The sequence below is a fragment of the Oncorhynchus kisutch genome, linkage group LG22 (assembly GCF_002021735.2).
Source record: "Oncorhynchus kisutch isolate 150728-3 linkage group LG22, Okis_V2, whole genome shotgun sequence".
NCBI lineage: Eukaryota > Metazoa > Chordata > Actinopteri > Salmoniformes > Salmonidae > Oncorhynchus > Oncorhynchus kisutch.
In genome coordinates, this window is record NC_034195.2 from 20,869,957 (window position 1) to 20,884,036 (window position 14,080).

At 40.8% G+C, this 14,080-nt stretch overlaps 1 protein-coding gene across 10 annotated transcripts; it reads left to right on the top strand.

Annotated features, from left to right (window-relative positions):
* The first annotated feature begins 619 nt into the window (after positions 1 to 619).
* On the top strand, positions 620 to 13,173 carry LOC109867284 (casein kinase II subunit alpha'-like). 10 transcript variants are annotated; one of them, XM_020456358.2, is made up of 13 exons: positions 647 to 1,143; positions 1,257 to 1,595; positions 3,871 to 3,976; positions 5,132 to 5,233; positions 7,762 to 7,854; positions 8,159 to 8,218; positions 8,343 to 8,426; positions 9,057 to 9,167; positions 9,320 to 9,421; positions 9,663 to 9,763; positions 11,929 to 12,077; positions 12,194 to 12,276; positions 12,686 to 13,171. In XM_020456358.2, exons 2-12 carry the CDS (start codon positions 1,492 to 1,494, stop codon positions 12,268 to 12,270), a joined length of 1,089 nt encoding a protein of 362 aa, XP_020311947.1. In that variant the 5' UTR covers positions 647 to 1,143; positions 1,257 to 1,491; the 3' UTR covers positions 12,271 to 12,276; positions 12,686 to 13,171. The 10 variants fall into 10 exon arrangements, with proteins under 10 accessions (XP_020311950.1, XP_020311949.1, XP_020311947.1 ...); XM_031801411.1 differs by having other exon boundaries at positions 657 to 1,042; positions 7,804 to 7,854; positions 12,686 to 13,173; XM_031801410.1 differs by having other exon boundaries at positions 659 to 1,143; positions 7,804 to 7,854; positions 12,686 to 13,173.
* The last annotated feature ends 907 nt before the right edge of the window (positions 13,174 to 14,080 follow it).

Below are 14,080 nucleotides of genomic sequence, written 5' to 3' on the forward strand. Positions count from 1 at the left end.
GCATTGAAATCGTAGTAGATAATCAGAGTGAATTTACGAACGCACCCCGAGTCGGAATTAGGAAAATCGAACATTTTCTACTTGCTTATTCGTTTACTGAGGCACGAGTATAACTACCAAGCGTTCGCATGTCCGCGTAATATAGTTTTTTAGTGCCGACTAGCATGTGGACGCGGCATAAATTGAGAAACCTGCCTATTTCCCTCGAAAGCATGTAATGTCACGATTCCACAGCCACGCGATATTACAGAGAACAAATTAATTATCTCACATCTCGAAAAATATTAGCAATGTTTTATTTGAACCTTTATTTAACTAGGCAAGTCAGTGAATAAAAAATTCGTATTTACAATGACGGCCTACCAAAAGGCCTCCTATATAAATATAGGACAAAACACACATCACGACGAGAGACAACATTACATAAAGAGAGACCTAAGACAACAACATATTACACTTATTGTTCACTAGCGCCCAATTGACTCCCATTCACTCGTTGAAGGAGAACTCTCCTTGTTCCAGAATAACCCATAATACACCGGGTGATTGGCGACGTACACAATGGCCGTTAATACGATTCCAATGGAGTTTCCCATCTCTTCAAAATTATATTTGGTTTATCCAGATGATATTCGTTTCCGGGTGCACTTTCTATCGCAATCCGGTTTCTTGCGGTTCGGAATAAGGACCGGGGGCGGGGGCGGGGGGTCTATAAGAAAGCCCCAAAACCCGAACTCCAACAGGTTTTTCAAGCGAATTTTTAGGTGGTCTTCACTCCGATTGCATATGTCACGGGCCCACGTGGGTGCATTGCACCGCGCTCAACGGTGGCGCGATTCTGACTGAGTTAGCATGCTAGCTAACAAAATGTATTTATACTCCACCCATCTCCAACGGGCTGTAGCGACTAGTCAATAGTCCATAGTTAGGGGTGAGCTGTAAAACCCAACTTCTCTATTGGACTTTTCCGTTCAATTCCTCCCCATCCACCCGCTGGAAGATTGTTGCATTGGGAGGGCCATAACAAGAAGAGTGTACTCTGGTAGGAACCCAGTTTTGGATTCGGGATTTAAGGCCCACAAGGGGGTTGGGGGTTTAAACCACAATCATTTGATCCCTAAACCCGCCATGCCTGGCATCTCGGTCAGTGTTTTGGTCACTTTTAATAAAAATGTTTGCCTTTTATTTTATGTAAATAGTGGCAGTTCTTGAATTTGGCTTTCTACCTCAACACTCCATTTTCATTCTCCTCCCAGACGTCTTAACACTAGCAGTATCTGACGGCCCTCGTCTCCCCTTATCCATTATCAACCTCGGTGCGCAGCGCACTGTGGTCATCTCCCGCGGGGAAAAATACAAGATAATAGGAACCACCTTCCCCGGCAAAGCGAGACTCCGAAAAGAGAACGGTGATCTGTGTTCCCTTTCCAAGTAGCAAACGAGCTCTGTGGCAATCGAATCCTCAAAACAGACCGGGCTCCGGTGCTCGCCATGCCCGGCCCGGCGGCCGGCAGTAAATCTCGGGTGTATGCCGATGTCAACACGTTGAAGAGCAGGGAATATTGGGACTACGAAACCCACGTGCCTAACTGGAGGTAAGGGGTTTTATTTTTTTGTCGGGCTGGAATTTCTTAACGTCATAATGCATTATTTAGTATTTTATTGCCAAATGCTTTATCAAATATATGATCTCCATATATGTTTTCTGTTTTTGTTTTATGTCCTTCATAGTTTATTGCTGCAGGCTATTCATATTCGCTATTCACTCAACACGATGTACAGGTAGCTACCACAACAGAATATTCTACTACTACCATGGATTATCATTATGGTCGAATCTGTGGCCATATATTGTCCCATTGCATTGGTTCTGTGTGGGCGGGTGCAATATCAGACTAGATAGCTAGCTATCATAATTAATACATAATACGAACGTACTTTGAAGACTATATTTGGAAAATAATGTATTTTGTTGATTTAACTTGGTTAACAAGGTTTTGTTGGGAACGTTCATGGTTTGAGTAAGTGAGTCTGGGCCAAGCACATTCAGATTGGCGTGGGATGGGAAAATCATCAATCTGTGAGATCGAGGAGGCCTTGCTGGCAGCTGACGCCGAGGCAGCACCAAATGATGCTTGTGAATCGTACAACAGTAGATACATATTTTCCCACATTTCATAAAACTTTACATAGCCAGATCACATTATCATTCCTTTAAGTGGCATATATAGATTTTTCTTTCAGATCTAGCTTATTTGGTTACATTTACACAAGCTGTTAATAAGACACAACCTTTTAATTACTTAATTAAATGTCTGTACAGTTGCAGCACTTTATTGAAGATTGACTAGACCTTGAATTGAATCTGTTTCCATTAGACCACTAGTTTAATATATTCAGTTCGATGCACAAAATAGGGTTGTCCCAGCACCACTGGTCTTATTCATTAGTATAATCAAGGGCCCTCAAAAAGATGGATACTTGGAATGTCCCCTCTCTGTGGTTGAAATGTCACTCTCGCTTTCATTGACTGGGAAAATGAGTCTTGTTTATAAAAGATTCAACCTCTTTCCATCGAGGCCTATTCTATACCTTCAGTGTTGTGATGGGAAGGAAGGATATGGCATAAAATGTTGACTAATCTGTTTTCTCATTTACATTAAAAAAAATGTATTGTTATTTAACCATTATTTAACTAGGAAAGTCAGTTAAGAACACATTTTTATATACAATGATGGCCTACCAGAAGGTTAAAGACCTCCTGCGGGGACGGGGTCTGGGATTAAAAAATAAATAAAAAATATAGGACAAAACACACATCACGGCAAGATAGACACCACAACACTACATAAAGAGAGACCTAAGATAACAACAACAGCATGGCAGCAACACATGACAACAACAGTTGTAGTAGACCTTACAGTGAAATGCTTACTTACAAGCCCTTAACCAACAATGCAGTTTTAAGAAAAATAAGTGTTTAGTGAAAAATAAGAATAAAAGTAACAAATAATTAGAGCAGCAGTAAAGTAACAGTAGTGAGGCTATATACAGGGAGTACCGGCACAGAGTGAGTCTATGTGCGGGGGCAACGGTTAGTCGAGGTAATATGTACATGTAGGTAGACTTAAAGTAACAATGCATAGATAATAACAGAGAGTAGCAGCAGTGTAAGGGGGGGGGGGGGCAGGCAATGCAAATCGCCTGGGTAGCCATTTGATTAGCTGTTCAGTAGTGTTATGGCTTGGGGGTAGAAGCTGTTGAGAAGTCTTTTGGACCTAGATTTGGACCTAGAGTGTCCATGATTGAGTCTTTTGAATGAAGAGATGGAGATAAACCCTCAAACTGGACTGTTTTTGCAGTTCGTTCCAGTTGCTAGCTGCAGCGAACTGAAAAGAGGAGAGACCCAGGGATCTGTGTGCATTGGGGACCTTTAACAGAATGTGACTGGCAGAATGGGTGTTGTATGTGGAGGATGAGGGCTGCAGTAAGTATCTCAGATTGGGGGGAGTGAGGCTTATGAGAGTTTTAGAAATAAGCATCAACCAGTGGGTCTTGCGATGGGTATGCAGAGATTACCAGTTTACAGAGGAGTATAGACTGCAGTAATGTGTTCTATAAGGAGCATTGGTGGCAAATCTGATTGCCGAATGGTAAAGAACATCTAGCTACTCGAGAGCACCCTTACCTGCCGATCTATGAATGAAGTCTCCATAATCTAGCATGGGTAGGATGGTCATCTGAATGAGGGTTAGTTTGGCAGCTGGGGTGAAAGAGGAGCGATTACGATAGAGGAAACCAAGTCTAGATTTAATCGTAGCCTGCAGCTTTGATATGTGCTGACTAAACTCTTTTCCGTCTTCCCTCTAGTAACCAGGAAGACTACCAGTTGGTGCGGAAGCTTGGCAGAGGGAAGTACAGTGAGGTCTTTGAGGCCATCAACAACAATGAGAAGGTGGTTGTCAAGATCCTCAAGGTAAGTTGCTGAAGGCCTGCTTTGCTCTTCTGAATGCTCCAGCAGCGATGAAAGAGTGGTCTGTTTTATTTAAACATGTACAGTGGAGTCCAAAATGATTTGCACCCCTGATAAAGATGATTTAAAAAATACTGTATAATACAAATACTGAGCGTTATTGTATGCTCCAAAAAATTGGGACATTATTGTATACTAATACAATTGCTCAGATATATATATATAATCTAGTTTAACAAGTAATAAAAAAACTTCTAAATAAGATAGAGGTCAAAATGATTGGCAATCCCATAAAACATTTTAGAAAAAGGCTGTGTCATTATCCTCACAAAAAGAGAGTGCTACAGTATTAAAAACTAGTGCCAATAATTTTGAGTCCTATCTTTTTTTGTTGTTGATTTTTTTTAAATATTACTTGTTAAAATGTCTTTCTCTGTATTAGTATAAAAGTATATAATTTCCCTTTTTATTTTAGCATACAATATAGCTTCCCTCTAGTAACCAGGAAGAAAGACTACCACTTGGTGCGGAAGCTTGGCAGAGGGAAGTAAAGTGCGGTGCTTAAAAAATAAAAAAGAATAGAGTTGCTCAGAGAAAGACAGTTTAACCAGTAATACAAAAAATTCTAAATAAAGATAGGGCTCAATTATTAGCACCCCTGTTTTCAATACATGTAGGTAGCATTCTCTTCTTGAGAGGATAAAGACCCTAAGCCTTTTTCTAAAATGTTTTATCAGATTGCCAATCATTTTGACTCCTATCTTTAGATGTTTTTATTATTATTACTTGTTTAACAACATCTATGTCTCTGAGCAATTACATTAGTATAAATAATGTAAGAATTTTTTTCGAGCATACAATGTAGCTCAGTATTTGTGTAATTTATTTTATACAGTCTTTTTTTTTGCTCATCTTTTTCAAGGCTGCCAATAATTATGGACCCCCCTGTACCACATCACATTGTCCAAGTAATATTCAGACAGGATAACAGTGGGAAATATGGTGACATGGGAGGAAAAGTAGAGGGAGGAAAAGTGGACCTCTTGCTGATGCTTTCACTATTACCACTGTTGTTAATGAGATCACATCCTGCACAATCAAATGTTTAGGCTACATCCTGGTTTAATTGGATGTCTCTGTTATCATCACCCTAATTAGCCTGTCAAGAAGAAGAAAATCAAGCGTGAAATCAAGATCCTGGAGAATTTGCGAGGTGGAGCCAACATCATCCGATTGGTGGACACAGTGAAAGACCCTGTGGTATGTTACAGCTCTACTTTCTTCTAGCTTCTAGGTCTTAGTCACCTGAGATCAGATTTGTTTACATTGTAAACCAATTTTGTCAGTGTTCCTATACATATAATGGCTGTTGAATTGAAGCTTCGGTGTTGTCAGGATACCTTTTATGCTTGCAAAGATAGCAAATGTTATCCTCACAAAATGAAGGTTTGGCTAATGAAGGGGAAAGACCACACCATATCAACATTTTTACAGTTACAGTTGACGTCCTTTCTAATATCAGCACATTATACTTTACTTATTGTGAATGCGTTTGATATTCTTTTAGTGATGTTCACTTTAAACTGTTTGAAAGTTCTGCAAACTAGTCATCTTACTCACAGATGAAGTCTTAAGCTAATTAACTGACAGACGATCTGAAAGCAGGTAGATGATCTGGTTCTTGCATGGCAGCCTTGATATTAACTGTACGTGGGGATACGGGACTCAGTCTTTTTTACATTTTGTCAGGGTTATTTTGAGAATAATGTTTATGGATGCAAGGAAGATGCCCAACCGATAACATTACCTCCTCAAATAATTGCTTACATGCAATTCTTCATCACCTATTCCCTATGCTGCTGCCTACAATAACAGAAATGGGAATGATGATAATGGAAATTACTGAGGCTAACATTGACATGGCTTATCTTTAATTACAAAATGATTGCAATTGCAACCGGGACCAAATTGGGATGTGATTGCTATTATATTATTTGATGTTTTATCTATGTTGATGTGCTTCTGCTGTGTGGTGGGTCTTAAGCCACTTGTTGCTCTACCTTTCCCTTGCAGTATACATTTCAAGTCGGAAGTTTACACACACTTAGGTTGGAGTCATTAAAACTCATTTTTCAACCACTCCACATATTTCTTGTTAACAAACTATAGTGTTGGCAAGTCGGTTAGGACATCTACTTTGTGCACGACACACGTCATTTTTCCAACAATTGTTTACTGACAGATTATTTCACTTATAATTCACTGTATCACAATTCCAGTGGGTCAGAAGTTTATATACACTAAGTTGACTGTGCCTTTATTAAACAGCTTTGAAAATTCCAGAAAATGATGTCATGGCATTAGAAGCTTCTGATAGGCTAATTTACATAATTATAGCCAATCGGAGGTGTAGCTGTGGATGTATTTCAAGGCCTACCTTCAAACTCAGTGCCTTTTTGCTTGACATCATGGGAAAATCAACATAAATCAGCCAAGACCTCAGAAAATATTGTAGACCTACACAAGTCTGGTTCATCCTTGGGAGCAATTTCCAAACATCTGAAGGTACCACATTCATCTGGACAAACAATAGTAAGCAAGTATAAACACCATAGGACCACGCAGCCGTCATACCGCTCAGGAAGGAGGAGCGTTCTGTCTCCTAGAGAGGAGCATACTTTGGTGCGAAAAGTGCAAATCAATCCCAGAACAACCGCAACGGACCTTGTGAAGATGCTGGAGGAAACGGGTACAAAAGTATCTATATCCACAGTAAAACGAGTCCTATATCGACATAACCTGAAAGGCTGCTCAGCAAGGAAGAGGCCACTGCTCCAAAGCCACCATAAAAATTCCAGACTACGGTTTGCAACTGCCAATGGGGACAAAGATCGTACTTTTTGGAGAAATGTCCTCTGGTCTGATGAAACAAATATAACTGTTTGGCCATAATGACCATCGTTGTGTTTGGAGGAAAAAGGGGGATGCTTGCAAGCCGAAGAACACCATCCCAACTGTGAAGCACGGGGGTGGCAGCATCATGTTGTGTGGGTGCTTTGTTGCAAGATGGACTGGTGCACTTCGCAAAATAGATGGCTTCATGAGCAAGGAAAATTATATGGATATATTGAAGCAACATCTCAAGACATCAGTCAGGAAGTTAAAGCTTGGTCGCAAATGGGTCTTCCAAATGGAAAATGACCCCAAGCATACTTCCAAAGTTGTGGCAAAATGGCTTAAGGACAACAAAGTCGAGGTATTGGAGTGGCCTTCACAAAGCCCTGACCTCAATCCTATAGAAAATTAGTGGGCAGAACTGAAAAAGCGTGTGTGAGCAAGGAGGCCTACAAACCTGACTCAGTTACACCAGCTCTGTCAGGAGGAATGGGCCAAAATTCACCCAACTTATTGTGGGAAGCTTGTGGAAGGCTACCCAAAACGTTTGACCCAAGTTAAACAATTGAAAGGCAATGCTACCAAATACTAGTTGAGTGTATGTTAACTTCTGACCCACTCTGAATGTGATGAAATAAATAAAAGCTGAAATAAATCACTACTTTTATTCTGACATTTCACATTCTTAAAATAAAGTGGTGATACTAACTGACCCAAGACAGGGAATTTTTACTAGGATTGAATGTCAGTAATTGTTAAAAACTAAGTTTAAATGTATTTGGCTAAGGTGTATGTAAACTTCCGACTTCAACTCTATATGGCTCATAGCATAATGTAATTTTTAATGTTTGCTTTATCAATTAATGTGATTTGAATATTTCCACCTTTCTCAGATTTTTTCCTCTATTTGTCCTCTCTCTCAAACCTCTCTACAGTCCCGAACGCCTGCGCTTGTCTTTGAATGCATCAATAACACAGATTTTAAGGTAGAATCATCTCTAGGCATGTGGTTTCACTGGTATGGGATGGTGTAATGAGTGGGAATCTTGATCATTTCACCCATAATGCTTTTTTAATAGCCTATTAGGCTATACCGTTTCAGATACCATGTTGGTAGCAATGACTTATAGCATTGTGCAGAGAATTTTCCACTCAATATGTCTGGCTGTCTCTTGTTTTTGGTTGGTTGAAAGTGTTTCGGTAAATTGTGTTTGCTTCATCATGGTTGCATGCATCACATACTTTCTTTCTGCAAATTACATTTAAAACTGGATTTTCTTCTCTGCCCAGGAGCTCTACCAGAAGTTAACAGATTTTGATATCCGTTTTTACATGTATGAACTACTTAAGGTGAGCCTTACAGTTTGACCCTGTGTGTTTTCACATCCCACCTTCACACCTTCCTAACTGTGGGGTTAGTTTGTGGTGTCTAGCCAATGTGTCTCTGTCATGATGTGGGTATTTGTGCTCTCAGGCTCTGGACTACTGCCACAGTATGGGGATAATGCACCGTGATGTCAAGCCCCACAATGTGATGATTGACCACCAGATGAGGAAGGTAGGGGGAGCTCTTCACCTTTCTTATGAGATGTTTGGTCCTCAGAAAGCTCTAGGAGTTGGATGTTATTCTCTGTTTGAAAAGTCTACAACGCTTACAGAAATGTGTCAGAGATTTGTCTAAAGTGACTATTTCTCCACCATTATAATGGGTGTTTGAACTCTTTTAGTCTTCATCAAATACAATATTCTTATGGCATCAGATTGCATAAGGACACATACAGGACTGCTGAGGCTTTTTCCAGTAGCAATTTCCCTCGAGCGGTTTATATTGTGACGCGGCGCGGTTTATATTGTGACGCGGCGCGGTTTGTATTGTGACGCGGCGCGGTTTGTATTGTGACGCGGCACGGTTTACATTGTGACGCGCCACGGTTTACATTGTGACGTGGTTGACATTGTGACACGGTTTATATTGTGACGCGGTTTATATTGTGACGCGGCGCGGTTTACATTGTGACGCGGCACGGTTTACATTGTGACGCGGCACGGTTTACATTGTGACGCGGCACGGTTTACATTGTGACGCGGCACGGTTTACATTGTGACGCGGCACGGTTTACATTGTGACGCGGTTTACATTGTGACGCGCCACGGTTTACATTGTGACGCGCCACGGTTTGTATTGCAGCTACGTCTAATAGACTGGGGCCTTGCAGAGTTCTACCATCCTGCACAGGAATACAACGTCAGAGTAGCATCTCGCTACTTTAAGGGACCTGAGTTACTGGTGGATTACCAGGTAAATCACCAGCACATGCAAGCAAACACACAGACACAATTGGTATTTCTATACATTTGCCATGTTATTGTGTACCGATTTTCATTGTTATTGGTAACTGTATGTGTATTGATGTATGGCAGTAACTGATGCATTCTGTGATTTCCTGTCAGATGTACGACTACAGTTTGGACATGTGGAGTCTTGGCTGCATGCTTGCCAGTATGATATTTCAGAAAGAGCCCTTCTTCCATGGCCAGGACAATTATGACCAGGTATCCCACTAACTATAACCACTCAACAGATGTTCCCCTTCTATTGTCACCACCAAACTTTAGTCTCACTACAACCGCACTTATTCAACCCAATGTTACTACTAACTTGTGTAATCTCAACCTCAACCAACACTGACTCAGTGTTTCCCCTATATTTATACCGAATTAGCTTGTGCATGGAAAAATATTCCCTAAGACAAACCCAAACACTTGTGTGAAATTGTCACTGTTATTATTTCAGCTAGTCCGAATTGCCAAAGTCCTGGGGACAGATGAACTTTTTGGTTACCTGCGCAAATACCACATTGAACTGGACCCACGCTTCAAGGACCTTCTTGGCCAGTGAGTACCAAAAGGGAGTGCTGTTGAGACATGGAAATAAGGGTAACTGGTATGGGGAAGCATTTGAATTAGTTGTATGATATCAATTATTTCAACATGCCCCACTACAAGATTGATTCTATTAGTGATATATTTAAGCAATAAGGCACAAGGAGATGTGGTATATGGCCAATATACCACAGCTAAGGGCTGTTCTTATGCATGACACAATCTTTAATAGCTGCCAGACAGTGGCCCACTAGTTCCAGAAAAGGAAACATAATTTCCCAGGCGACAATAATGTTGTACAGTGCCTTCAGAAAGTGTTCATACCCCTTGACTTATTCCACATTTTGTTGTGTAACAGCCTCAATTCAAAATGAATACAATAAAATAAAAATCTCACCAATCTACACACAATACCCCATAATGACAAAGTGAAAACATGTTTCTTGAAATGTTTGCAAATGTATTGAAAATGAAATATAGATATCTCTCTTACATAAGTATTTACACTCCTGAGTCAATACTTTGTAGAAGCAGCTTTGGCGGTGATTACACCTGTGAGTCTTTCTGGGTAAGTCTCTTAAGAGCTTTGCACACCTAAATTGTACAATATTTGCCCTTTTCTTAAAAAAAATATTTAAACTCTGTCAAGTTGATTGTTAGACAGCCATTTCCAAGTCTTGCCATAGATCTTCAAGCCGATTTTAAGGCAAAACTGTAACTAGACTACTCAGGAACAGTCAATGTCGTCTTGGTAAGCAATTTCAGTGTAAATTTGGCCTTGTGTGTTCGGTTATTGTCCTGCTGAAAGGTGAATTGGTATCCCAGTGTCTGAACCATGTTTTCCTCTAGGATTTTGCCTGTGCTTAAAGCTGTATTCCGTTTATTTTCATCCTAAAAAAAAAACCTTGTCCTTGCCGATAACAAGCATACCCGTAACACGATGCAGCCACCACCGTGGTTGAAAATATGAAGAGTGGAATAAGTTGTGTAGGATTTGCCCCAAACATATCACTTTGTATTCAGGACAAAAAGTTAATGTCTTCGGCACATTTTTTGCAGTATTAATTAAGTGCCTTGTTGCAAACAGGATGCATGACAAACAGGATGCATTGAGGATTTTCATTGACGCAATACCGCTACTCACTGTTTGTTTAGGGGTTCCCGAGTGGCGCAGCGGTCTAAGGCACCTGCATCTCAGTGCTTGAGGCGTCACTACAGACACCCTGGTTTCATTCCAGGCTGTATCACAACCGGCCGTGATTGGGAGTCCCATAGGGCGGCGCACAATTGGCCCACGTCGTCCAGATTTGGCCATTGTAAATAAGAATTTGTTCTTAACTGACTTGCCTAGTTAAATAGAAAATCAAATGTTATTATCTATGCGTAGCCTACCTACATGTACAAATTACCTAGACTAACCTGTACACCTGCACATTGACTCGGTACCGGTTCCCCCTGTATATAGCCTCATTATTGTTATTTTATTATTTTATTTGTATTATGTACAGGCTTCCTTCTTTTTACTCTTTAGGTTAGTATTGTGGAGTAACTACAATGTTGTTGATCCATCCTCAGTTTTCTTATATCACAACCATTCAAATGTGTAACTGTTTTAAAATCACCATTGGCTTCATGTTGAAATCCCTGTTTTTTTTTTTTACACTTCTACCAATCGGTGCCCTTTGTGAGGCATTGAAAAACCTCCCTGGTCTTTGTGGTTAAATTTGTGCTTGAAATGTATTACTCGATTGAGGGACCTTACAGATAATTTAATGTGTGGGGTACAGCGATGGGGCAGTCATTCAAAAATCATGTTAACCACTATTATTGAACACGGAATGAGTCCATGCAACTTATAATGCTATTTGTTAAGCACTTTCTTTACTCCTACACTTATTTAGGCCTGCCATAACCAAGGGGTTGAATACTTATTGACTCAAGACATTTCAGCTTTTCATTTTGTATTAATTTCTAAAATGTTCTACAAACCAAATTCCACTTTGACAATATGGGGTATTGTATGTAGATCAGTAACACAAAATCTCAATTCAATCCATTTTAAATTGGGGCTGTAACACAACAAAATGTGGAAAACGAAAAGGGGTGTGAATACTTTCTGAAGGCACTGTATGTGACTGGAGGTATTAAAGCTGGCTCTCTGCCCCCCCCCCCCCCAGACAGACGCGGAAACGCTGGGAGCAATTTGTCCAGACCGAGAACCAGCACCTGGTTAGCCCTGAGGCTCTGGACCTGCTGGATAAGCTGCTGCGCTACGACCATCAGCAGAGACTGACGGCCACAGAGGCCATGGAGCACCCCTACTTCTGTGAGTAGCTCAACCTGAACCACGGCTGCTGACTACCTCTGCTGTTAGTGGCGTGTCAGTTATTGTGCATTGATGAAAGGTGACGTGATCTTTAACATGTTGACTCCTCTACACAGATCCTGTGCTGAAGGAACAGTCTCTCTCTAATGCGGATGGCAATATGGTGTCCAGTGGATCCACTACGGCTCGATGAAAGCAGGTGAGTGAAAGAATCACAAACACTTGTTCTAAATTGCTCCATTGATTTAAATTGTTCTAAGGCCGTACGAATTTGATTTACTGTATAACAGATGCCCCATTTCTCCAAAAATAAATAATAATCATTACAGCGATTTAATTTGATTTTCATTAATTTATTTATTTCAACGATTCCTTATGACAAATCGTATGACTCACTTCGCCATTGTAATGGTTGGGATTCGGTTCAATCACTGTGGATTGAATCATGAGAATCAAAAACAAATCAGTTGTACTGTAAATCACATTTGTCAGGCCTAATGCTCTGTGTTAAAGTTTCTATTTAAAACTTTTAAAATAAAATCACTTTAATATTCTATAAAATGAATGCGCATAAACAGTATAATTTCTCTTCCCTTTTTGTCTTTCAGGAGAACATTTGTTACCTCGACTTTTTAGCCCTTTGTGGCAGAAACTTCTTCAAGTGTACAGTGACAATGGATCAGAGCGACACCAGACACACACCTTCTCTTTGTCAGTCTGAGGTTGACTTGCCCCAGTTACATGTCAAGCAGCCAGACCAATGAGCTTGGTGTCTCACTGCTGCCCCTGTCCTTCTCTGCCCCCTTCTCTTATCACGAGGTAAACAGAAAATGTTCAAAGACAAGAAAAAAAAGGATCCTTCCCTGTCATTACCCCCCTCCCCCTTTGGCCCCCCTCCCTCGTTTAACTAAGCATGGAGTATGAAAAGGAACGTGAGCCTGCCCCCCTCCTTGGTCAGTCTGTCTGTTCAGTGTTCAGCCACTTGGCAGGCCTATGCTCAGACTCCACACACTGTAGTACCAAAGTGTTATGGTGGACCTTTTCTCTGCTTTAGGTAGAATGATAATATGAATAAAAATAATACCTTTTTTTAATATGAATGTGTTTGTGTCATGAATTGGTCATATTTCGCCATAGCATATTGTTATTCATACTGTCTTACAGTATATTTGAAAGGGGTAATTCATCATACAGAACTACAAATACTACCTGTATCTGGTGGTCAAAGAACAGTTGTCATCAATGCCATTAATAGCTGAGGAAGGTGACAAATGTGACAATAGCTGGGGAAGTTGCCACCACAACCGTTAATGGGCTTGGCATCAAGATGTGCACAACCTAGAAAAGGCCAAAATGTTTAGACAAACCATCCATTGAGAACCATCAGTGCTAACCAGTGTAATCTTTGTGCACTTATCTGTTGAACGACGGCCCTCAGGAAACCAGAGGAGATACCTGAAAACCTCTGACAAATGAGTGTCTGGTTCACACCTTGCTACCACACTCAGGACAGTAGTGTGACTACTAGGAAGGGCACTCTGAGAGTGTCACATTGCAGCATGAAGACCTATTATTCATCTGTGTTTTGATCCTTTTCCCTTGGTTATATTCGGACAGACTTCAATCTCTGATTGTTGTGTTGTTGGGTATATTTATCCATCTCACTGTGTGTTTTTACCCACATTTACAGGCATTCATGCTGTGACCTTTACTGTAAGTAGGCCAGTGGTATCGGAAAGCGTTGCGTCGCCTGACCCCTGTGCCTTAGTGCGTTCTGGTTCCCCTGAGTAGCTGAGTACAGCCCGTTGCACAGGAGCCCTTGTGAATGGAATTACTGGGATGTCAGGTGACATAGTGTCGTACAGTCAGAGGAAAAGGTGAAGTGAGAGGGTTCACTCCTGTCAAAATCTCCACACGGGAATAGAGCTATAAGAAGACCACCCACCTTTGGGACAACGACTCCCGTTGTTTGTGCAGAGACAAGACCCTCTCATCATTATATA